The sequence below is a fragment of the Saccopteryx bilineata genome, chromosome 4, assembly GCF_036850765.1.
Source record: "Saccopteryx bilineata isolate mSacBil1 chromosome 4, mSacBil1_pri_phased_curated, whole genome shotgun sequence".
Taxonomy (NCBI): Eukaryota; Metazoa; Chordata; class Mammalia; order Chiroptera; family Emballonuridae; genus Saccopteryx; species Saccopteryx bilineata.
In genome coordinates this window covers 272,128,739-272,155,510 of record NC_089493.1, presented here as the reverse complement: position 1 = coordinate 272,155,510, position 26,772 = coordinate 272,128,739, and the positions used below count along the sequence as shown (strand labels likewise).

Here is a 26,772-nt window from a genome sequence, read left to right as displayed (position 1 = left end):
AGAAGCAGATGGGCGCTCCTCCTGTGTGCTCTGACCAGGAATCAAACCCAGGACTTCCATGTGCTGGGCTGACACTCTACCACTGAGCCAACCAGTGGAGCTCTTCTTAACGCCTGAGGGGGAGACCATGGAGCCATCCTCAGTGCCGGGGCCAACTCACTCCAATTGAGCCATGGCTGCCAGAGGGGAAGAAAGAAAGAGAGAGAAACAAGAGGGAGGGGTGGAAAAGCAGATGGGCCCTTCTTCTGTGTGCCCTGACCAGGAATTGAACTCAGAACATCCACATGCTGGGCCAACGCTCTACCACTGAGCCAACTGGCCAGGGCCATCTTGGGTAAATATTTTTTCTCTTCCATTTTTGTAGTTCTAACTGCTGTTAGCATGTTGAGGTTTTTGGATGGTCTGAGGGTCTCCTGGCTCAAACTTATTTTCTCATACTTTTTTGTAACTTTTCCTTTTTCATTCTGGGTTCTTGGATTTTAATTCCAATTTTTTTTTTTTTTTTTTTTTTTTTAGTGAGAGAGAGAGAGGAACAGATAGGGATGGACAGACAGGAAGGGAGAGAGATAAGAAGCATCAATTCTTTGTTGCAATACCTTAGTTGTTCATTGATTGCTTTCTCATATGTGCCTTGACTGGGAGGCTCCAACTGAGCCAGTGACCTGTTGCTCAAGCCAGTGACCTTGTGCTTCAAGCCAGCAACCTTTGGACTCAAGCCAGCTACCATGGGGTCATGTCTATGATCCCATGCATAAGCCAGCGACCCTGTGCTCTGCTCAAACCAGATGAGCCTGTGCTTAAGCCAGTTACCTCAGGGTTTCAAACCTGGGTCCTCTGTGTCCCAGTCTGACGCTCTATCCACTGTGCCACTGTCTGGTCAGGTTTTAATTCCAATTTTTATTTTTAAAAATAATTTTAATGGGGTGACATTGATAAATCAGGGTAATTCCAATTTTTTTTTTGACTGCCAGAAAAAAGTTCTTTAATATCCTGTTGCCATAAGAACGATACAACTGAAAACATAACTGTATGTTTGATCCTGCAGGCTGCAGTTACACACACTCTCATAGAAAATTTAGGGTGTTGATTTGGAAGAAATGGGACCCTGAGAACAGTAGAGGGGACATGTGGGTAGACTTCAGCAAATCAGGTTCCTGAACTGAGAACGAGTGTATGGTTGGATTCCCCATCGGTATTCCCATCCCAGCCCAGCTGTGCCCAAACTCGTCTTTTCGTTGCCTGCCAGGCTTCCTTAACTAGTCCTGTACCTTCTAGCTCAAGATAGAACCCAGCTCAGCCTTCCAGACGATCAGGGAAATTGCAGGAACTCTTACCTGTTACCTAAGCGGTCATAAGAGCTCATGACACAGAAGGGCACATCATTTCATGTAATTCCAATTTTTAAAAATGTTTTATGTCAGCTATTTAATTACAAAATTGTGCTCAACTTTTATAAAATTTTGTTCATAATTTAACAGTATATTTTATTTTATTTTTTAATTTTTTTACAGAGACAGAGAGAGAGTCAGAGTGAGGGATAGACAGGGACAGACAGACAGGAACGGAGAGATGAGAAGCATCAATCAGTTTTTCGTTGTGCATTGCGACACCTTAGTTGCTCATTGATTGCTTTCTCATATGTGCCTTGACCGTGGGCCTTCAGCAGACCGAATAACCCCTTGCTCGAGCCAGCGACCTTGGATCCAAGCTGGCGAGCTTTTTGCTCAAGCCAGATGAGTCTGCGCTCAAACTGGCAACCTCAGGGTCTCGAACCTGGGTCTTCAGCATCCCAGTCTGACGCTCTATCCACTGCGCCACCACCTGGTCAGGCTTAACAGTATATTTTAATGGATTCTGCCGCTGATATTTCTCTTTCCTGATGCTTGTTTTCATCATGTTCTTGGTGAGCCATGGTTTTCTGTCTGTATTTAGGACGGAATGATAGGGTAGCTAGCGTGGATTTTCTCTGTTACTTGTGTGAACGGGTTTGTTTTCTGTAATTGTAAATTCTCACTGGATGCTCTGTGCAGGATGAGTCAGAACATGCCATGTGACCTATTGATCCCCACATCTCCCTCTAACTACCACCTCCTTTTTTAAAAAAAATAAAACTCCTTGAAGTGTTGTTAGTGTTTACGATCTCCAATTTCTCTCCTCCTGGTTTTCTTGAACCACTTCAGTCAGGCTTGCATGCCCCGACATGCTCCCGGTGACTTCCATTTTGCTAATTCTCAGTCTTCATCTTATGTGACCTATTAGCTGTATGACCACTCCTTTTTTCTTGAAATACTTTATTCATTCACCTTTGAGGATATCATTCGCTGGGTTTTCTTCCTACTTTGTTGAGGCTAGTCTTCCTCATTATAATTTGCCGATTTCTCCCCATCTTCCTCTTTTTTTAAAATATATTTTTCTAAAGTGAGAAGCGATGGAAGGCAGGCAGACAGACTTCTGCATGTGCCTGACCGGGATCCACCCAGTATTCCCATCAGGGGGCGATGCTCTGCCCATCTGGGGTGTTGCTCTGTTGCAACCCGAGGCATTCTAGCACCTGAGGTGGAGGCCATGGAGCGCCCGGGCCAACTTTGCTCCAGTGGAGCCTTGGCTGCGGGAGGGGAAGAGAGAGATACAGAGAAAGGAGAGGAGGAGGGGTAGAGAAGCAGATGGACACTTCTCCTGTGTGCCCTGGCCGGGAATTGAACCCTGGACTTCCACACGCTGGCCGACACTCTACCGCTGAGCCAACCGGCCAGGGCTCTCCCCACCTTCTTGAGCTCTAAGGCTAGGCGTATCTCAGGTCACAGGCCTTGAGATTGTCTTTATCTGTTTGTACTCACTTTACTCTCTAAGGGTCTTGTTATCTAGAGCTTCAAAGTCTATTAGCTAGAACTTTGCAAAGTTTTACTGTAAAGGGCTAGATGTTTTATTTTATGTATATTTTTCAGGTTTTGTGAGCCATATGGTCTTTGGCACAATTGCTCACCACTGCTGACACAGTGTGGAAGTGGCCATAGACAATAAGTAAATAAATGGGCATGACCATGTTCCAGTAACCTTTACTTATAAAAGCAAATAGAGGACCGTGTTTGGCCTGCAAGCCTTAGTTTGCCCACCCCTGTATTAGATGGTGGGCTCTAAGTGTTTCTAATCTGAACCATTTCTCAGCTCCGGACTCTCACATTCAGTTGCCTGTCTTGGATCTTCATGTGGATGTCTAATAGATGTCTCAAAATTAATATGCTAAAACTGAACTCTGATTTTCTGCTTAAACCTGATCAATTTATAATCTTCATTTTAGAAAATGCAACTTCATTCTTCCAGTTGTCTAGTTTAGAAAAACCCTTTGACTTCTCCTTACTACCCATATCCAGTCTGTCAGCAAATACTGTTTGTTCTACTTTCAAATAGACCCGGACTGTAGTCGCTTCTCGCCACCCTCACTGCTACTCCCTGGTCCACGCCCAGTCGCCTCTCGCCACCCTCACTGCTACTCCCTGGTCCACGCCCAGTCGCCTCTCGCCACCCTCACTGCTACTCCCTGGTCCACGCCCTGTGTTTTGTCTGCATTACAGCCCTCATCTCACCGTTGGTCTTCACTCAGCACTGCTCAGCCTTTCCCCTGACTTCAGTGCATTCTCAGCTCAGCAACCACAGGGACTCTGAAAACAAGCGAAGTATTCTTCTCAGCCTAAGACCCAGCAGTGACTCCCTTGTTGACTTAGAGTAAATGCCAAATCCTCGCAGTGGCCAGTAGACCCTCACTCTGCTTCTTTATTCTCTCTCTTACCTCGTGTGCTTGGTCCCCACTTCTCTGATCTACTAACCTGCTTGCCAAGTTTGTTCCCTCCTTAGGCCTTTTCACTCACACGTTCACTCTGGTGGGGATAGCCTTGTAGTCTGTGCTTTCCTTGCCTTCCAGGTTTGGCCAGATCTTTGTCTTTGAGGCCTGCTGCAGTGTTTTCTGACACCAAATATTTGTTGCTTCCCACCCCAGTTCACTGATTCTGACACTGACCACCCAGAGTTATCAGACTCCACAGGCTTAAGGGTTCAGTCCACAAGACTGTTCCCACTTCAGATGCCAGTCACAAGTCCCAGGGGCCACCTGCATTTCTGACGGATCAGTTGTAAATTTGAGGGCTTCCCATAGTCTCCTTAGGTTTGATCATTCCCTAGGCCTAGAGTGAGTCACAGAGCTCAGGAAATTGCTTTACTTTTATTTACTGGTTTATTATAAAGGCTACAACTCAGAAAACAGACAAATGGAAGACATATCTAGGGCACAGTATGGGGTGGATATGAGTATCTGAGCACATAGGAATGTGTTCACCAACCCGTTAGGGTTTTTAGAGGTTTTGTTATGTAGGCATGATTGATTAAATCATTGGCCATTGATGATTGAGCCCACAGGCAGAAAGGGTGCTGAACGTTCTAATCACCTGGTTGGTTTTCTGGCAACCACCCCAATCCAGAAGCTACTTAGGGCCGTAATGAGTCATTCATTAGCATATCAAAGTCAGTAAGTTCCAGGGGTTTGAGGAGTCCAGGATCTGGAGACAAAGACCAAATGTTTATTCTTGATTATACACTCCCCCCCCCCCCCCCCCCCCCCCCCCCCCCCCCCGTCCTGACCCTTTCTAGTAAAATAACAACTCTTCCCTGTGCCTTCAATACTGGATCCTTCCCCTATCCTGATTTAGTTTCCTGTACAGCACTACTTACCATCTGATAGACTGAATTTTCTAATTTCTAAGTGTATTTTCTCTTTGTTCATCACAATGTTACACTCCTCGAGGGCAGGGACTAACTACATGTGCCTTATTCATTTTTGTGAATAGTGCCCAGAACTGATACTTTCATAGTAGATACCCAGTAGGTGAATACCTGCTTGGCAGGCTTAGTGGAGCAAAAGAGAGGGGTGCTTTTTCTGCAGTGCCAACATCTGGCTAGAAATTGTAGTTTTCCCCACACATTTGGTTCGTTTCCTATGAGATCTGGAGGTGCGTTGCCTGGGGATAGAGGGTAAATGTTGCTTGGGCTCTGGGCACTCCTGCCCCTCCCGTACATCGATTATCTGCTGGTGGCCCTTCTTTGCTCCACAGTTCCCCGTTTCTGCTGTGCTGGCTGACCCTGAGCCGAGAGCCTCTTTGGGGTTCTGTCAGGCACATGAACTGTCCCCTGGGACTTCCTCCTGTCTGTCAGCCTGCCCATTGGCTTTCTCTCTTCCAAATATATGTTAACATTTCTTATATTTTCTATTCTCTTCCCTCTTCGGTATGTTTTTGTATGTCTGTGTGTTTATTCTACTGGGTCCAAGGAGCTGCTGGAATGTCAAAAAGCCAGTTTACATTTAGTCCCATATATACTTAGAGAAAAATGTGATTGAATGATTGATCTCTATAAAGATGCTTGTGAAAATATTAAGAGTAAGAATAGTATATGTGTTTTTGATGACAAATATCAGTCAATGGGAAAGTTTTTCATGAGAAATGCCTCATTCTCTTGCCGACAGGGGTAAATGAAGACAGTATTTGCTTATTCAGATTATTGAATACTGTAATTTTTTTCCTAACAGGAATTTGCAACAATTCTTGCTGAAGCTGTTACCTCCCTAGGTCTGCCTGTGGCAATTATTAATTTGAAAGAATATGATCCAGATGATAATCTAGTAGAAGAGGTTGGTAATTGTATTATTTTTTCTTTAATCAAAACTCAAATGGAATTGACCTGTGTTCTGGGGTAAACAGAATCTTCAGAATGCATTTAGTTTTTATGCTAAGAGCTTCCAGTTCAGTCGGAGGTATTGAATGTGTGGTGTGGTACCCTGATTCTAAGTGGTGGGAGCCTGTCCTTCTGGTGTGTTAGACTCTCGTGGGGCGGGGGTAACGGTGGGAAAGCTGGGTGGTTTGAAGTTCCCAATGCCTCCTATTTTGGATATCATAAGTAAGGAAGATTGTTATTGATGGCAGCGTGCCGTGCATGTGAACCATGTGTATGCCTACAGAGAGGTCAGGAGCCACTGGGGTAGCAGAAGAAGTGTGGGTTTTAGAGTTAGAGAAATCTTCTAATAGTTGTGTGACCTTCCTACGTTACTAATGTCTATGAAAGTTTAATTTCTTCATCTGAGAAATGTCCTCCCTCTCCTCTTATCCTACCCAGTTAGGAAAGTCTGTTTTATAGTAGTTGTTCTCAAAGGGTAGCCCTGGAACTAGCGGTCTCAGCATCTCCTGGGGACTTGTTAGAAATGCAGATTCTGAGGTCCGACCCCAGCCCCACTGACCCAAAGTCTGGATGTGGGGCTGTGTTTTCAGAAGTGCCCCAGGTGATTCTGAAGCAGCTGGAGTTGGATGGACACACTTTTTCAGTAAAGAGCCAGATAGTAAATATCTTCAACTTTATGGGCCATGCAGCTTGGTGCTGCCTTTGAGGTACAAAACAGACAATATGTAAACAAGTAAGTGTGGCTGTGTTCCAATAAAACTTTATTGACAAAAACAGGTAGTAAGCTGGATTGAGCCTGTAGGCTATAGTTCGCCAGCTTCTTCTTAATGTATAAACTTCTAACTATAATTGTCTATTCCCCCCCCCCCCAGGAAAACACTGGAGTACAAATGAGTGAGCTTGAATCTGCTCTAAATTATTTGTGAAAAATTACTAGCAAATTTTGACACTTAGTAATTAGTAAGGGATTACTTAGAACTTACCTCAGTACTTGGCATTGTTAAAAGATACAGTAGAGCAGATGAAATATTGTGACTAGCAGACTGAAGATGTATTTTGTTTCCCCATGTAGATGAGGGTGCCAAGTTGTTACTTAGTGTTTAAAAAGTTTTATCGTTTTAATTTTTCAGCTAATTTTTTAGAGATCTTTCTGTACTGTTTCTTGACTAGCTTGCACTGTGTTTCCAGTGTGACACATTGGCGATGACAGGAAGTGGTAGGCTGAGAAATCGGGTGGAGTGGATAGATGGTGAGGGCACCAGGAGGTATTTTGCCATGGAGTTGGGCTTTCCCCCCTGTGCGAGCTGTCCTTGCTGTGTTTCCTTTCGCCTTTGAAGAACATTAATGTTTATGAAAGCATCCTTTGTCCTTAGAAATTAGTATGATAGGAGCATCAGGATTTCAAAAAGGGTTTTCTTCTTGAATATGCTTCTGAAATAATTTCTGTCTTGGTTAGGTTACTAGTAAAAATATTTGTGCCTTCCTGGTTGCTACATATACTGATGGTCGACCAACTGAGAGTGCGGAGTGGTTCTGCAAATGGTTGGAGGAAGCATCCAATGATTTTCGATTTGGCAAAACTTACCTGAAGGGTATGAGATACGTGGTGTTTGGCCTGGGAAATTCTGCCTATGCGAGCCACTTCAACAAGGTAAGTACAAAGTAGATATATGTTGAATTATAGGGATAAATTCTCTTAATTAAAAAAAAATTAGCACATACACATATATATGTATGTGAAATAATCCCTAGACTTGGGTACTTAATAATAAACTTACTGTGGTATTCTTTATATCTGAGAATTGCTACTCCTCTATACCCAATCTTGGTGTATAGTAGGCTCTCAGTAAATTTTTTTGGATAATATAAATGAATATGCCCCCTCTTCTCTAGTGTCTTGGAGGCCTGGATTTATAGGCTTTGAGTTTAGCCTTCTATCCCCAGGCAGAACCTTGTGGATGGAATATCACTGATTCTTGGATCTTTCTCAGCTGTTGTTGAATAACCTTTATCGCCCAAACTATTAATGCAGTTGAACTCATTGTCTTTTAAATATTAATTTTTAAAGGGCAATCAAGGAAAAACATTCACTGCCCTTTATGTAATAAAACATTAATTGTTTTGTTTTCCTGGATTTCTTTTTCTTTCTAAATGAAATGAACTTGGCTCCTTTTCTTTTACATTCTGTTCTCTCTACTTTAAAAAATAACAATGTGGAGCCTGCTCAGCTCCTTAGTGGTTCTAAAACATTACTAGGACTTCTGTGTGTGTTCCTTTCCCAGATGGGGGCCCAGCCTGGCATCTGTCTGTGGTAGAATGTGAGTGAAGGTAAAATTGAAGATCTTTCTTTAAGCTTGTTCTCCTTCAGTGGGTACATCAAGATGAATATTTTCTCCCACATTTTCAATGGAATTAGACAAGAAATGGTACAATTCAGATATGTAAATATTTTGTTTAGTGCCTTGCCACTCGGGAAGTCTGTTAAGGGTTTTGACTCTAACTGCACTTATTGATAACCCGTCCCTCAGCTTCATTGCTTCATATGCAGTACAGCTAGTGTTCGACTTACGACCATGATGGGTTCCGACAGACTGATTGTAACACGATTTGGTCGTAAGTTGAGTAGGCTATATGTACAGTACTGTGAAATGATGTTATAAAAATCTTTAAGTCATATTTTATCATAATTTTCTTTCATTATTGTTATATATCACAATTTTCTTTGTTCATTTTATGCCATTTGTATCATCTCTACACCATTTTGTTTCTTATTTTTACATTCGTCAAGTTTAAGTAAAACACTGCATTACCAGTACAACTGGTTTAATTTTTGCAAAACATACAAAATTACAAAATACAGGTGCATACAAAAATATAAAATACAGGTGTAAAAAATACCATAGGAAACATTTTCCCAATTGCAAAACATATCAAAATATATAAACATGTACGAAACATTTTATTGGCCAGCATTATCGTAAGCCCAGCTGGGCAACGCTTGCGCTGCCAGACGCAGAGCAGTTGTGGCTAGCGATTGTGGTCGTAAAGTCAAGTTGAATGGTCCTAAGTTGCATAGGTCGTAAGTCAATCAATACCTGTAAAGTAAATTTCTGAGTTTATGAATGGACTCCACATGCACTTTGTTATTAAATGGGCTTTGGCCCCATAGGCTTTGTTACATTTTGGAACAAATTTGTTTTGCTAATGAGTTACTTTATTCTGAGATTATTTAGAATAGTGGTTTTCAAATTCTTTTTAAGGCATTATTAACCCTTCAGTAAGAAAAAGGATTGTCTTTCCCTTTGTTTAAAAAAAAAGAAAACAAACCTTTTGCAGAATCTAATCCTGGTATATCAACTGCAGCCCCATGGGTTGTGGCTGGGCCTGGAGGGCCGCCAGCGCTTTGGGCTGAGAGCCGTTCCCTCCTCCCAGCAGCAGCGGGGTCACCGGTGCGCCAGGGTTTGCGGAGCAGTCCGCCAACCTCGGATTTAGATTGTGTTTTTAGCTCATCTGTTCTTCTTGCAGGTTGGCAAGAATGTTGATAAGTGGCTCTGGATGCTGGGTGCTCACCGTGTGATGACTCGAGGGGAGGGCGACTGCAATGTGGTTAAAAGCAAACAGGGCAGCATTGAAGCCGACTTCCGCGCCTGGAAGACCAGGTTCCTTTCCCGGCTCCAGATGCTTCGGAAAGGACAGAAGAAATCCTGTGAGGGCAACTGCAAGAAAGGCAGATGTGACTCTAATCGGCATGGCTCAGAGGATGCGGAGCCAGGGTCGCATACTCAGGACCGACTGCATGAGAGAGATGCTGAGGTGTGTAGCCTGTGTGCCCATGTCCCTGCTTTCCTGCTGGGTTCCTAGACGCTGAACCTTTCCTCTGCCTTGAGGAAAAACCTAGCTGGCTTCTGGTTAGATGGAAGACCCGAACCTCTCGCGGGGGTGTTTTAGAGTGTGGTCTTAGGAGGTAAGCCATGTGTGCGGGGCGCTTTTCTGTATCTCTTCTTTAATCGTTAATTGGCTAGAGTCTAATATATAGATTCTGCCACAATTTGCAGGTTAGGAAACAGGCCCAGGGAAGTTACCTTTGTCCGGCCTGAGCTCTTTTATCACCAAGCCACATAGTTCTCCTCCTTCCCTCTCTTGTTTAGTGACTATTAGTCACTCTGCCCTAAAGGCTGCCAGTCCTCCTGGATTCCTCTTTCATCCCTCATTCTAAACAGTTCTCTCTTCTTCCTTCAGATACCCCAGAGTTCCTCTGAAGCTCATGTCTTCAGGCTGTAGCACAGCTGTTGTGCTTTGATCACCTGGTCACTTGTGTCATTCGGGAACAACTTTACATTCTGACTCACTGTCTTATTCTCCCCCCTTCCTCCTGTCATGTTCTTCGTGGCTGAGTCAGCCATGTTGATGATTTAACACCTTGGCCTGTCAGTTTCCTGGCCTTCAAACCTCCAGTAAGCATGTTCTTCACTGACTGTGGCCTCTCACTTCCGTGGTCACTTCTGAAATTTCATGTTCCTGTTGCCCAAACTCTGACACTTTCTGGTACTCCTACTTTAAAATTCTTTTGATCCCTTATCTTTGTTTTTCATTTTTATTTTTAAATTGATTTGACATGGTGGGGGCTGTCAAGAAATATCAATGCATAGTTGCTTCACTTTAGTTCATTGCTTTGCCTTGACCAGGCAAGCCCAGGGTTTTGAACCTGCGACCTCGGTGTTCCAGGTCGATGCTGTATCCACTGCGCTGCCACAGGCCAGGCCCATATCTTTTTATTGGATAGAGAAAACTGCTTATTCCCTTCTGTTCCTACCCAGTTTAGATTTTATACTCATTCTTTTATAAACATCTTCAATTGCCTTGCCTTCCATTCCATCTCACAACACCATTGGCTGAACTCCAAGGCTGCTGGAAACCGGGTACCTGCCTTCTCCATTGCCTGCTGCTTGCTGTTTGGCCACAGGTTCAAGTATGAATTCAGAACTTCCCCACAGCCTCTGACATTCTCTTACAAGTTTTCTTTCTCACTCTCTGAGATGACTGTTTAGCACTCTTTCTCCCTATGCCTCTCTCCAGCCCTCATACAAAGCCGTCAGAGAAGAATTCTCCTATGGCCTGTGCCCCACCTGCGTATCTTCACCATCTTTTCTGCCCCAGAACACAAAGGACTTGGTTCTGTCAGAGGCCACTTTCTGTGCTTGCTCTGGAAACAAGATGCTTTGTTTATTGCATCTTTCTCCTGCATTGTTAATCTTTTCTGCTCTACTAGCTACTTCCCATAAATATATAAACATGCTCTGGAATCAACTGTGTTTAAACAAACACAAAAAGCAAGTAAAAAACAACTCTTTCCTGTGTTCTGCTTTTCAGCTGCTGTTTCATTTTTTGGTTCTTTTTATTAGCCAGTCTTTTTGTTTATAGTTGCTGATTTTCTTTCCAATTCACTTTTATTACTTTAAAAATACTTATTAACATAATGAAACGAACATTTTAAAGTATATAATCCAGTGGTATTTAGTACATTCACACCTTTGTGCAGCCACTACCTGTATCAAGATGCAGGACCTTTTCATCATCTTAGAATAAAACCATCGAGCAGTCAGACTTCACCCTTTTCCCCTAGCACTGACAACCTCCAATTTGCTTTCTGCTCCTATGGATTGACTTACTTACTCTGGATATTTCATGCAAACGGAATCACATAACATGTGACCCTTCTTTGTCTGGCTTCTTTGACTTAGCATAATGTTTTGGAGATTCATCCATTTGTACATGTGTGGACCTCCATTCCTTTTTTACAGCCTAATAATATTCCATTGTCTGGATATATCACATTTTATTGATACATTTATCTGTTGATGGACATTTGGGTTATTTCTGCCTTTTGGTTATGGGGAATAGTGCTGCTATGACATTCATGTACAAGTATTTGTTTGAGAACTTTTTAATTCTTTTGTGTATATGCCTAGGAGTGGAATTGCTGGGACATGTGGTAATTCTGTATTTAACTCTTTAAGGAACCAACAGTTTTCTGCAGTGGCTGCATTATTTTTACATTTCCAGCGGTAATGCACAAGCCTTTAAATTTCTCAACTTCTTTGTCAACACTTACTTTTGGTTTCTTGATTATAGCCATCCTAGTGAGTGTAAAGTAGTCTCTCCTTGTGGTTTTTATTTACAGTTACCTCCAATGACATGATATCGAGCATCTGTTTGGATGTGTATTGCTGGTTATATACCTTCTTTGGAGAAATGTCTATTCAGATTCTTTGCATTTTTATTTGGGTTGTTTGTCTTTTGGTTGTTGACTGGTAAGAGTTCTTTATTACATTTTAGACCTTTATCAGAGCTATAATTTGTGGATATTTTCTTCAATATAGGTCTTATTTTCATTTTCTTGATCATGTCCTTTGATGCACCAAAGTTTTTAATTTCTATAAAGTCCAGTTTATGTTTTCTTTTGTTGCTCATGTTGTTGGGATAATGAAGATAAATTCATTGCTAAATCCAAGGTAATGAAGATTTAATCCAAAGTTTTCCTCTTAAGTATTTTATAGTTTTAGGTCTTATATCTATTGTGAGTTAATTTTTGTGTGTGGTGTGATATAAAGGTCTGATTTCATTCTTTGGCATGTGTATATCCAGTTGTCCCAACGTCGTTTGTTGAGGAGAGACTATTCTTTTCCCATTAAATGGACTTGGCACCATTATCAAAAGTTTATTGTCCATAGAAGTGTAGGTTTTCTGGACTCTAAATTCTGTTTCATTGATCTGTCAGTCTATCCTGTGCCAGTCCACACTGTAGATTTGTAGTTAAGTTTGGAAACCGAGAGTTCTCCAACTCTGTTCTTCTCTTGCAGTATTGTTTTGCCTATTTGGAGTCCCTTGCAATTCCATATGAATTTGAGGAGTGGTTTTTCCATTTTTGCAAAACACATTGTTGGGATTTTGATAGGGTTTGCATTTAGTATGTTGATTGCTTTGGATAGTATAGTCATCTTAGCAATATAAAGTCTTCCAATCCATGAACACAGGATGTCTTTCTATTTATTTGTGTGGTCTTTAATTTCTTTTATCAATATTTTGACTTGTCAGTGTCCAAGTATCTCACCTCTTTGGTTAAATTTTTCTTAGGTGTTTTATTTCTTTAGATGCTTTTGAATTCTAACATGGTCAGAGAATATACTTTGGATGATTTAATTTTTTAAAATTAATTGAGATTTTCTTGGGGTCTAACATATAGCCTGTCCTGGAGAATATTCCATGTACACTTGAGAAGACTGTATAATCTGGTTTTGGGTAGAATGTTCTGAATAAGTCCATTAGGTCTAATTGGGTTATTATGTCCCAGTCCTCTATTTTTTCATTGATTTATACAGCTTTTTGTCCATTATTGAAAGTGGGGTATTCAAGTTTCCAACTATTAATGTCTTTTTCTTTCTTCAGTTATATCATTTTTGATTCATATGTTTTGGGCTTTTTTAGATGCATATATGTTTATAATTTTTAAATCTTCTTGATGTGTTAATGTCCTTTGTCTCTTGTAATAATTTTGACTTAAAGTCTAATTTGATACTAGTTGAGCTACCCTGCTCTCTTTTGGTTATGCTTTGCATGGAATAGCTTTTTCTGTTTTTCTGTTAGTCTCTTGAAGACAGCATAGAGTTGATTTGTGTTTTTTAAAATTCATTTTACTTGTTTATGCCTTTTAAAGAGATTTTTATTTATCAAGAAAGTAGCCATATATACTATGTCAGTGATGGCCACCTTCAGATTTGACCTGAGGCTGGCTGGATTTGGCCTGTGGGCCAGTTTGCTGATCTGTAGTGAAAAATATTTAATATCTATTCAGCGACCTCAGAATTTAGGAGAGGGAATTAGATGGTTTGCTACTTTGAACAATGTATTTCTAAAGCATTGATTTTCCAGGATGAGGAGCCCTTTGAGAGTTCCAGTGGGGAAGAGTCTGGTACCGAGGACCACCAGACTTCTGTTGTTGATGTTGAGGACCTCGGCAACATAATGAATCATGTGAAGAAAGAAAAGGTACTGTAATTTGGGGACACAGTAAACTTGGATCCTGCAGTGGGTTAACATCTAGCATTCTGTACTGGTGTGTAGTCCATCTGAGCTAATAATTACAGTTTTATTTATTTATCTCCTACCTTGAGAGTTTTATATGTTTTTGCTGTTTTTGCATGAGTTTTGTGAAAGTCTTTCCTCCTGGCCCTGTGAAAGTGAGCTTGTAGTAGACTAGGCAGAAGATTTTAGGACAAGAACTGAGGAAAGGCTAGATGGTAGGAGGGACTCCATTCATTGTGTAGCTGAAGATGACAGGGTGACAGCATGATAAGATTGATTAGTGTTGAGATTTTTGTCTTTTTTTATTTTTTTTCCTTTTTAAAAAAAATTGAATCTAGAGAGAGGAAGGTAGAGGGCGGGAGACAGAAACATCAATCTGTTCCTGTATGTGCCCCGGCCAAGGATCGAACCAGCAACCTGTGCATCTTAGGACGATGCTCCAGCCAACTGAGCCATCCAGCCAGGGCTAGTGTTGAGATTTCAAGTGTACTTTTGTGTCAAGTTGCTTCCCTGTCTTATGGAGTGAGTGGTGTTGGGCTCATGGATGATGGAGCTTGGTCTGTGGTCTTGAAATCAGCATGGGTGGAAGCCCTCAGAATCTAGGACATGTTAGTCTGAGTTGTCATGGTCTCAGTGACCAGATGAATGTGAGACTGTACAGTGCAGTAGGATTCTAATGATCTAAAATGGAAAGAACATAATATACTGCTCTCAAAAATTAGGGGACATTTTATCGCTTCATGGGAATTATATAAACATAAAGTCTCAATTAAGTGTGAGTTGGGAAATGAGAATATTCCAAACTAAAAATATATCAAGTGCATAAGTCTTAGAAACAAAATAAGTAAAACTATGAACTGTGGAGAAATCCAAGAAAATCAATCATAAAATTAACACAAACTCAATGAAAGGATTTAGTAAAAGATTTACTTTAGAAAAGTAGCAGGATACAATAAGGTGAAAAGTCAAAAAACTTTTATATATCCAAACAGTAACCAGTTAAATGCTGTCATGGAAGCGAAGACCTCATTTCCACATAAAAATATCACATAATAAATAGCCACATAACAAATCAATAACTACATAGAAATACATTTAAAAAGAAATTTCCTAAATCTATGTGAGGAAAACTTTAAAACATTTCTGAACAGTGTCTTGAACAATGAAAAGATAGCCTTGTTAGATATAATGAAGCAGTATTTCAAAGATGTCAGTTCTTTTAAGTTAATACAGAAATTTGGTGCAATTTATTAAGAATTCCCATAAAGTTTTTTCTGGAGCTAGACTGGTGATTCATGTGGAAAAGTAAACATGTAAGTATAGCTAGGAAAACCTCGTGGCAAAAGTAGTAATGAGAGGCCCTGGTTCGTTGGCTCAGCGGGTGAGCGTTGGCCTGGCATGTGGAAGTCCCGGGCTCAGTTCCGGCCAGGGCACACAGGAGAAGTGTCCATTTGCTTCTCCACCCTTCCCCCTCTCCTTCCTCTCTTCTTCCCCTTCGGCAGCCAAGGCTCCATTGGAGCAAAGTTGCCCCAGGCACTGAGGATGGCTCCCTGGCCTCTGCCTCAGGCGCTAGAATGGCTTCTATTGCAGTGCAGAGCATCGCCCCCTGCTGGGCCTGCTGGTTGGATCCCAGTCGGGCCCATGCCGGAGTCTGTCTGTCTGCCTCCCCATGCTTCTCACTTTGGGGGGGGGGGGGAGTAGTAATGAGAGACTAGCTCTATCAGATATCGAATCTAACTACAAGGCACCTATAATTACAAGGCTCTTGATGAGACAGACCAGTGTAACAGAATCAAATTCTAAGACTAGAACCAGGTATATATGGGAATTTCATATACGATAAAGGTGGCATCTCTTTTCCCTAATGTGAAAATATACTTTTAAGATAAATGACACTAACAAATGGATAGCTAATTGTGAAAAGGCAAAATTGGCCCTGTACTTCATATATACATCAGAATAAACTAATTGTGTCAGAGATCTAAATGTAGAAAAATATATAAGTAACAGAATTAGATGCATTATTTTATAGCTTAGAGAAAGGTTTTCTATGTGACCCAAAAATTTAGAAACAATAAAAGATTGAATCTATCAATGATTTTTTATAAAGATTTGCATGGCTATAAGCAAAATCAGAAGACAGATGATAAAGTGAAGTGAGGGAAAATACTTGCCCCTTATAAAGAAGGCATTAAATTTTCTATTACATAAAGCTCTCTTGAAAATTAAATTAAAACACAAACAAACCTAAAATCTAATAGAACTATGAGTCTCATTAGCATGAAAAAAACACTTCTGTCACTTAGGAAATGCCAAGGTTTTTGAAACTCTGTGCCAAGAACTTGGGGCAAAGGCCAGATTATTCTTTATTATGCCATAGATCTAGAAACAAACATAATAAACACTCAGATGTTAGTGGAGCAAAGGGAGTCAGACATTGAGCCTAATAAACTAGGGAGATGAATCCAATGTAAAGCTTAATAAACTAGGAAGCTGAATCAGATATTCCTGTTTCATTAGAAAGTTACAGCATTCCATTAAGCTTAATTTATTAGAAGCTATAGCATTCACATACTCATTCATACTCTCCAGGGGACCACCGTATCCTCTGCTGAGGGGACTCTAAACTGGCAGGAGAGATCTCTCTGAGAGACTGCCAGCTGGTAGTCTGGGGATTATATAGTTCTGGGGAGCAGGGGGAAAAGTTCTCTGCTTGGCATGCGCACAGTAGAAACCAGGTGATGTAGCAGAACTTTTGGACATGCAAGTAGAAGTCAAAATGGTGTAGGGGGAGGTGCTTCTTCTTTGAGGCATGTGCTATAGAAGCCAAAATGGCAACATGAACAGGTGGAATGTAGCTTGGGAAAAGAATCAGATTGGATAGGTGGCACCGAACCCTGGTAGGTCCAGGAGAGGAATTTGTTAAGGGGAGGGCTCAGCTCAGGCCCAGGAAGAATCAGGAAATGGGTTGGATGGTTTGAATGACAGCTTGTTTATTACTGAGAATCCAGAACATATGTGGAGGATTATCAGGAATCTCAGGTCAGTGGCTGCTGGAGCCTGCTCACCCTCTACATCCCTAAGGGTGTATTATTTTCTCTCACCCCAATAAAATCTTGCCACTACATTTAAACTTTTCCCATGAGTGTGCCCTTTGAAATTCCTTTCTCATCTGGCCTGTGGTGGCACAGCAGATAGAGCTTTGACCTGAAATACTGAGGTTGCTGGTTCAAAACCCTGGGCTTTACGCCTCAGGGCACATACAACAAGCAAGCAGTGAACAGCTAGAGTGAGGCAACTACTCATTCCCTGCCCCACCTCTCTCTGAAAAATTAATAAAAACATTAAAAAAGTTTTCCTTGGGATAATGCAAAAGAACCCACTTTCACCAGCAACAGATCTTGTTTTCTAAATATCATTCCCCACTGATAGGAAGCAGAGCTCCTTGGAGAAATGGCTGATTTCAGGATTGGGGAAGAGAGAATAACAGATAGACCCGGAGCATCTTGTTGAGCAAGGACTGGTAGGTCGTCCATGAGTGATGGAGATATGTCAGAAGGACATAGCATCAGCTCTGAAGAGTTCCCCACAGCGCAAATTTAGGACAATTTGAGCATTAAAAATGAGTGTAATGAACATTATGGATTGTATTAAATCAAGTTTAAAAAAAATCAATCCTTGTGTTATACATAGAGGAAGCTTGGGAGAAAGTCTTTGCAGAAAGTTTCCAGATAATAAATATACAGAGCATGATAGAATTATAAATCACCTGTTTGCAATCCCCGGTGTAATAATTGATTTAAACAAGGATTGGATGAAATGTCTTTTGGGAGCAGATATTCATAGTCTCAATATATCATCCTAGAAACAAAACCACTGAGATTTGCTAAAAATGCATACATTAGTTGAAGAAAATACCGCACCAATTATTTACTAAATACAAAGGGAAAAATGTACCTTTATAAGTGGACTGATTAGGTGATTCTCACCTCTACCAAAGAATAAATTTAGCATCATTTATGTTAAAACTTGCCCTAGGCCCTGGCCGGTTGGCTCAGCAGTAGAGTGTCGGCCTAGCGTGCGGAGGACCCGGGTTCGATTCCCGGCCAGGGCACACAGGAGAAGCGCCCATTTGCTTCTCCACCCCTCCGCTGCGCCTTCCTCTCTGTCTCTTCCCCTCCCGCAGCCAAGGCTCCATTGGAGCAAAGATGGCCCGGGCGCTAGGGATGGCTCTGTGGCCTCTGCCTCAGGCGCTAGAGTGGCTCTGGTTGCGACATGGCGACGCCCAGGATGGGCAGAGCATCGCCCCCTGGTGGGCAGAGCGTGGTCCCATGGTGGGCGTGCCGGGTGGATCCTGGTCGGGCGCATGCGGGAGTCTGTCTGACTGTCTCTCCCTGTTTCCAGTTTCAGAAAAGTGCAAAAAAACAAACAAACAAAAAAACTTGCCCTAACATTCCTCGGGATATGCTGTGTAGAAAGATGTATATAATATCGTATGTAATATCATCTATGTAGTGTTATGTCACAAATGTTTTAACTTGAGTCTAATTATGGGGGAACAATCAGGCAAATCCAGAATGTGGGACAGTGTGTGAGAAACTGGCCAGGCTCTTTAAAGAGTCAATATCATAGCCCAGGCTGGGTGGCTGGGTTGGTTGGAGCATCGTCCTGATGCGACCAGACTTGTGGGTTTGATTCCTGGTCGGGGCACATGCAGGAAGCAAACAATGAATGCACAGCTGTGGAACACAGGTTGAAGTCTCTCTCTCTCTCTCTCTCTCTTTCATCCCCCTCCCTCTCAAATCAATCAATCAAATCAATAAACTTTTGCTTGTAAAGAAAAAAAAAAAGAGACTGACCAGGCGGTGGCGCAGTGGATAGAGTGTCAGACTGGAACATGGTGGACCCAGGTTCGAAACCCTGAGGTCCCCAGCTTGAGCAAAGGGTTGCTGGCTTGAGCCAGGGGTTGCTGGCTTGAGTGTGGGATCATAGACATGACCCCATGGTCGCTGGCTTGAAGCCCAAGGTCTCTGGCTTGAGCAAGGGGTCACTCGCTCGCTCTGCTGTAGTCCCCCCAACCCCCATCAAGGCACATACAAGAAAGCAATCAATGAATAACTAAGGAGACTAAGGAGTCATAGCGAAGAATTGATGCTTCTCATCTCTCTCCTTCCTGTCTGTCTGTCCCTATCTGTCTCTCTCTCTGTCTCTCTTTCTTTGTCTCTGTCACACACAAAAAAGAAATCTCACAGAAAAATGTTTTAAAAGTACTGAATACTGATACAGTCTGTAATTACAACAGGAATTACTTTTGCAAAGTTATAAAAGCTACCTTACTTGGAGTTTTGCTGCCTCTTGCAACCAGGAAGGTTGCCTCTCTACAGAAAGGAGAGCACTTCCCTGTCTTGGGATGAAAACTCGGGCAGACTCCCTAATTTTCTGGTCGTTTTGCTAATAAAGTATTATAGGTATTTCAAAGCACAAAGTCTCGATTTGGCAGTAGAATGTATGTCGTATGTAATACTAAGTAATAATAAACAAAGTCAGAGTTTCCAGTTTAATTCAAAGCTGAAACTCCCTGTGTGTTGTCTACGTGATGACCTCTTTGCTAGCTTTTATTCTGGATCACCTTAGGATTTGGAGAGTGGATGGGGGTGGGCAGGAGAGAGAAATGGGAAAAATTTCTTTTTTTAAACTTTTACTGTATTTAATTTTTTTTTTTTTTATATAGAGACAGAGAGAGTCAGAGAGAGGGCTAAACAGGGACAGACAGAAAGGGAGAGAGATGAGAAGCATCAATCATTAGTATTTCGTAGCGCATTGCGACACCTTAGTTGTTTATTGATTGCTTTCTCATATGTGCTTTGACTGCAGGCCTTCAGCAGACCGAGTAACCCCTTGCTTGAGCCAGCGACCTTGGGTCCAAGCTGGTGAGCTTTTGCTCAAACCAGAGCCCTCGCTAAGCTGGCGACCTTGGGGTCTTGAACCTAGGTCATCGGCATCCCAGTCCGACGCTCTATCCATTGCACCACCACTTGGTCAGGCAGAAATGGGAAAATTTTTACTTGGCATTGTCACGAGATGACTTTGTGCTCTCTCTCCTCATTGGGTGTTTAAAATGGACTCAGCCAGGCAGCCTTTCCATTGCTTCTTTGGAGACATTGTCCATGGCTGTCTCCCTGCCTGGTCCCTTGCACGGAGCAGGCGTACTCTGAGAAGTGTACTTCTTGTGGTTGCTTACTCCTTCCTCTGAGCGCTGTATCTGGCTTCCTGCCTTTAGAGGTCTAGTATCTGATCTCTCTAGCTGCCCATTGGTCAGGATCTAAGATCTCCTTACCTGCACCCTGCTCCCAAAGGAACACTCCTGAGTTCTTTATTCTGGAAGGACAGGCTAGTTCCTGCCCAGCAGTAGTGCTTACCTGCTAAAGCAACTAGTCAGTCCTTTTGCTTTCTGGATTTCCTGGGCAGGAGTCAGTCACCAATCTGTGATACCCTCTGGGTGCCAGGGTGACGTAGGAGCTTCTTTGAGGGACTCCTTTGGAGACTCTCCCTTGGGGCTTGAGGTAAGGGGCACTTAGCTCCACAGCATCTCTCCATTTCAGGCAGAGAAGGCAACTTAAAATACCTTACCAACATTCTCCAAAGAAATCTTTCAAAATCCTCTCTCATTATCTCTATACTTGCTACCCTTTTATATCCTTGATGTGAATGAGGCATTTTTAAAGTTGTTAAATGGTTCTTATTTTCTTTGACAATTAATAACTTGGTCTTACCCTTTCTTTGGAATTTAATTTAATACCTTGTTTATATACATTTCAAAAATTCACAGAATACAGTCCCCTGTCTTTATTCTTCCTTAATCTACTTTTCACAGGTAATCACAGTTTGCAGGTTGGCAGTATTCTTCCAGGTACTTTACTGCCTTAGCAACACACCTGTATTTTAATATAACTTCCTTTTCTGACTACACAGATGGGATCCAAGTCTACAGACTGCTTTTTAAAAACTGAGCGTGACAATTCTGCCAGACAGACCTACCTAATTCATTTTAATGTTTATGAAGCAGTCCATAATTATGTCCCATAACTTATTTGATCCTTGTTAATGAACGTTTATGTATTTTCTAATTTCTATAATGAACATGCTTGCTCTTATGTATTTAGTGGCTGATATAGGTCTATAAGAATACATTTATAAAATTGAAATTTCTAGATCAAGGGGAATTTTAGAGTTTGATAGATATTTCAAAAAATCCCTGTAAAAAGTTAAAAATGCTTTTATTTCTAATTACAGTATAGGAGAAAGATGAGAATGCCTATTTCTCTGTATTCTTGCCAATCCCCAGGTGTTAGCAATCTTTTAAATCTTGCCAACCCAAAAAATAATAACTTTTTTCTTGTCAACCACCTTTTTCTGTCTACCTGGAGGCTGACAAACTATAAGGTCTGAGCACAGTCCCCAGACTGCTTTCACTCATGACACCATTTGTGAGATTTCTAAAAATTACCCTCAGGTTGATGATTTGCTAGAAAAACTCATGGAACTTACTGAAAGCTGTTATTTTCATGGTTGCAGTTTGCTGCTGGGAAAGGGTACAGGGAATTAGCCAAAGGAAGACACACGTTTAGCAGAGTCTGGGAAGCATTTATTTGTTGTCCTCAGGATACACACGGAGTATTGCCAACCGGGAAGCTCACCTGAGCTTCAGCGTCCACAGTCTCTATTGGGGCTTCACTGGGTAGGATGCCTGACTGACGGATTGCCCACATGGTTGCCCTCAGTCTCCAGGCCTCCATCCTGACTTTGGCATGAGTCACCTTGTTAGCGTGAACTGTCAAGTGCAGTCTGAGGGGCCTACCATGAATACGGGAATAGATACTTTTATCATTTGGAAGTTACAGGGTTTTAGAGCAGGGGTCTCAAACTCGCGGCCCGCTGAACAATTTTGTGCGGCCCGCAGACTAATCCACGAAGTTCAAAATATTTTGGATAAAATTAAGTAAGCCTAGGGGCCTACTTGTATTTTTCATTTCTCTAGCATCCTAGCTAGATATTAGCTTAGTTAACAGCAGTTGTGATGCGAACTACAGTTTCTGGTCGTTTTGTGACACTGAGTAAACTGCATGTACGATTGTGCTTGTTGTACTGATTTTTTTTTGTTTTCAACTGCAATGAGAAAAGTGTTGCGTAACAGTTGCCTAGTGCGGCCCGCCGAATGGCTGTGATCTTGCTCTGCGGCCCACATGCTGAGTTGAGTTTGAGACCCCTGTTTTAGAGGTTACTTGTTGGGAACTGGGGACAAAGGCAGTTTTCCAAAGTACCCCTCCCGCACCGCTTATAACCTTACTCCTATGTATATCGTGCATTAAATTATATTCCCCATGAATATTAAGCAAGTACATATTAATTAAATGGTACAGGACATATTAATTGGTCATCGTACATACACCATTTTATTTAATAAATCCTCGTCAACAGGACTATCCTCATCCAAAGGGTGTCTCTTGATCTACCAACCTCCGTGAAACCAACAACCCGACGGACACCACATGGTAGCACTCTTCTTGCTCCAGGCCCATTAATCGTGGGGGTTTCTAAACTGGGTCGTAAACGGCATTTGGTTCTTACCTCAGGGCCATTGGGGCGTAAAATCGCCCACAACTTGCTCTTAAATAAGACATCTCTATGGATTAGTCGCTATTAAGTCCGTGATCCCGGCATAGCTTGCACTGTCATGCCTGGGGTAGGTTTTTATTTTTTGGGGGATGCTTAGATTCAGCCTTGGCCGTGGAGGCCTCGATGCAGTCAAATAAAGTCAAGCTGGACTTACAGTCAGATTTCCTCGGACAATGAATACCACTGAGATAAGGAATAATCCATGGTTTAGGATATCAATTCAAGTAACACAATAAGATTACGTCACCCACGGTCTTGCTCTTTTTGAGCAAGACCAGATTCTTTACTACACACTGTCCTATATTCACTTTTATATTGGTTTGGCTTCAGTTGTAAGGTTTATAAGCAAAGGTATTTTAACAAGTATAAAACTCTAAACTACAATATCCAGGCTCTGGCCAAGCGGCTTAGTGGATAGAGATCTTCCCTGCACACCGAAGTTGTGGGTTCAATCCCTGATCAGGGCGCATATGAGTAGGAACCAATGAGTGCACAACTAAGTGGAACAGTGAGTTGCTTCTCTCTTCTCCCTCCCCTTTCTCTCTCTTTCTTTCTCTCCCTTTCTCTCTCTTTCTTAAATCAATGGAAAATTTAAAAGAAATGTTTAAAGTATAATATCCAAAATTACCATCTATCTTTTTTCTTTTAGCATTTTTAGTAGCTTTTGTATTGAATATTTTAGAAGCAATGGCAGAGGAGCTATTAGGAATGACAAGTGTCGCCTAACCAGGTGGTGGTACAGGATAGAGTGCCTGGGACACTGAGGACCCAGGTTTGAAACCCCAAGGTCACTGGCTTGACCGTGGGATCATAGACATGACCCCATGGTTCTGACTTGAATCCAAAGGTCACTGGCTTGAGCCCAAGGTTGCTGACTTGAGCAAGGGGTCACTGGCTTGGCTGGAGCCTCCTTGTCAAAGCACATATGAGAAAGCAATCAGTGAACAACTAAGGTGCAGCAACTATAAGTTGATGCTTCTCATCTCTCTCTCTTCCTGTCTGTCTGTCCCTCTCTCTCTCACTAAAAAAAAGAATGATAAGTGTATGGATGTAAGTTCTGGGCCTGACCTAGCTAGTTTGTTACTTGTTAATCTAAGCGCACAGCTTAATTTCCCTAGCATTGATCCCCTTGTCTGAGAAACATGGGCTGCCATTTCCGCTTTCCTTACCGAGTTGACAGAGTTGTGTGAGTCAGATGAGAACATGTACATGAAAATGCATTAAATCTCTAAAAGCCTGAGAGACGCTGAAATGAGAAGTTAGCTTAGACTTTTAAAATTTGCTTATATGTTTTTTTCTAGAGTTGATCATATAGCCTGTTTCAGGTTTTCAGCTATTATGTTATATTTTGCCCAAGTTGATATACTAGATCAAAACAAATTATAATTTATGTCCCTTAATTAAATATCTGAGTAATTTTGCATGGTTTGACTGTCTTAAACCAGGATAGATTTCAGTGTATGACAACTGATTTAAATAGATTTCTGCATTTTTCCACCAGATTAAGAAAAACTATTTAAAGCTTTATTTGTAGTGGGTGAAGAATTTGGAATAATTTTGTTCCCAACTCTATTGACATATGGTTGATAAAAATTGTATTTATTTAGATTATACATGGGATTTTTGATAAGGTTATAATGTGATGATTTGATACATGTATAAATCGTGAAATGATTACCACAATTAAGTTAACACATCCATTACCTGACATAGTTATGTAACTTTTTTGTGTGTGTGTCTTGAGAACACAATATCTAATCTCAGCAAATTTCAAGTTTACATTAAGAGTATGGAATAATATGTGGGTTCATTTTTTTATTTGCTTTTTTATCTTATGTCCATTAGAGGGCGCTGGAGAAAAGCACTAGTGAAAAATTTGGATATCCATGTAAAGTTATTTGAAATGAAATGATTTTGGACTTTATGAACTTAAAGAAATTGGTTTATGATATTTCAAGTTGCTAATAAAAAATCTCATAAAACCATTTTTTATCCCAGGTTAAAAAATTTTTTTTTCAACTTTAGTACAACATGAAAATAAGCTTATCAGTATTTGTTTTACATTATTGTTTGGTTATGGTGGAGTTTCCAAATGTCTCGTGTTTTCATTTTATATCTGATGTAGTATACTAAACTTGAGTGATGATGTTCTTACTGTTTGGCTCTTCCTTTTCATAGTTTTTTGGCATTGCCTTTGGGGTTTGTCCACACATACTCCTGAGCTGCTTTCTGCCTGATCATCATTATGCATCACACTAAATTGCTTGAGTTTTTACTGTAGAGGAAGCTCCAGTACTTAAGAGCACGGGCTCTAAAGTTGGGCCAAAGCACTCCTATTCTAAGACCTCTTTTGAATAATACTAACTTGAATGGAGTCACACTGTCTCAGCTTGTGTGTCTGTTGGCAAGTCATTTCATTTTCTCTGCTTCAGTTTTTGCATCTCTAAAGTGGGAGATGATAACAGCAACTGCCTCTTAAAGTTATTTTGAAGGTTGTTGAGCTATGGTCATTGGTGGCAATTCAGTGCCTACAGGAATCCCCACTTTGGGGTGTGGTGAAGAAGGAAACTTTATTCAGAGCAAACAGCGCCACTGTGAGGCGGCCCTTAGGTGAGGCGGCCCTTAGGTGAGGCCTCTCTCTGCCCCACTCTGCCTGCTCTGCTCTGCTCCATGTCACTCTAGTCTGTTCTGCTCTGCCTTGGTCTGCCCCGCTCTGGCCCTGTAAGATGTCTTTGGATTGGTTTTTCAGCTCAGTGGGGAAAGACAGTCTTTAGTCTTGGATGAAAAGGGAAAGTACAGTTCCCTGAACCAGAGGGGAGCTGTCCTATGTGTGACCTATGTAGAGGGTCAGTTCCAATTGGTCTTTGCTCTTGCAAATGAGGACTACAAATTCTTATAGTTTGATTGGTCTAAAAAGCACCTTCCTGATTGGTCAGTGAAGATGCTAATGAGGATATAGCTGCATGACTCTGATTGGATAGGGGAAGTCTAAGTCTTATTGGTTGAAATATGATTTTCTTTTTTCTTTTTTTTTTTTACAGAGTCAGAGAGAGGGATAGACAGGGACATACAGACAGGAATGGAGAGATGAGAAGCATCAATCATTAGTTTTTCGTTGTGCGTTGCAACACCTTAGCTGTTCATTGATTGCTTTCTCACATCTGCCTTGACCGCGGGCCTTCAACAGACTGAGTAACCCATTGCTTGAGCCAGTGACCTTGGGTCTAAGTTGGTGAGCTTTGCTCAAGCTGAGCCCGTGCTCAAGCTGGCGACCTCGGGGTCTTGAACCTGGGTCCTCCACATCCCAGTCCGACGCTCAATCCACTGCGCCACTGCCTGGTCAGGCTGATTTTTTTTAATATAACATTTGGCTCAGATTGCAGGAACACAGTGCAGGTAGGCAGTTTGGTGCAGAAGTCAGGCAGCTTAGTGCAGGCTTCTCCCCAAAGTGTGGCTTGCATGAGAGGCCCTTGTTTAGAAACTACTGCTAGGCTCTGCTTTTAAATTTGAGCCCATTTAGCCACCAGGAGCCCTTCTTGTTACGCATCTTTTTTCTCTGTGTCCACAAAATTAAACAAGTTTATCTATCCAAAGCCTTTATTTTCTTGCCTGTCACATAGTATGTACTTGATAACTACTAACTATTATTGTATAAGATATCTTCAAATTGGCTAGGTTTGGTTCAACTAGTATACCACCATGATGTTCTACCCCTCTTCCTCAGTAACAAGGTCTACGACACAAATTCTAAGGCTGAACAGAATTTGAAGGTTAGGAGTTCAGGAACAAGAGAGCTAGAGTTTGAAACATTGGAGAGTTAGGAAGATAGATGCAGAGGGAATGGTGTTTTGGGGAATTCCGAGCCGTTTTGTATGTGTAGGGGTGGGGATGTGTGGAGAGGTCGAACAGAGAAAGGAAGGGCAGGATTCTGGAGATCTTTCCATGCTCTTTCACAGGAGTGTGAGCTTTGTCCTAAAGGCAGTGGGGGCCCTGGCCAGTGGCTCAGTGACAGACTGTCGGCCTGGTGTATGGATGGCCCGGGTTTGATTTTCAGGGCACATAGGAGAAGCAACCATCTACTTGTCTCCCCCATCCCTCTCCTTCTCTCCCTCTTCCCCTCCCATAGCTAGTGGCTCAGTTGGTTTGAGCATGGCCCTGAGCACTAAAGATAACTCCATTAGTCCAAGTGCATCAGACTCAGGCGCCAAAAAAGCCCAGTACTGGAGCATTGGCCCCAGACGGTGTTGCTGGGTGGACCCTGGTCAGAGCTGGGGGGGGGGGCTCTGCCTCACT

General features: G+C 41.8%; 1 protein-coding gene across 3 annotated transcripts in view; it reads left to right on the top strand.

Annotated features, from left to right (window-relative positions):
* LOC136334441 (S-adenosyl-L-methionine-dependent tRNA 4-demethylwyosine synthase TYW1) overlaps nucleotides 1-26,772 on the top strand; it is a 201,698-nt gene that overhangs the window by 6,050 nt on the left and 168,876 nt on the right. For all 3 annotated transcript variants that reach the window (XM_066274639.1, XM_066274638.1, XM_066274640.1), the window contains exons 4-7: nucleotides 5,576-5,677; nucleotides 7,178-7,372; nucleotides 9,247-9,534; nucleotides 13,651-13,767. In XM_066274639.1, the coding sequence (XP_066130736.1) occupies nucleotides 5,576-5,677; nucleotides 7,178-7,372; nucleotides 9,247-9,534; nucleotides 13,651-13,767 (702 nt within the window). The remainder of the gene's footprint in view (nucleotides 1-5,575; nucleotides 5,678-7,177; nucleotides 7,373-9,246; nucleotides 9,535-13,650; nucleotides 13,768-26,772) is intronic.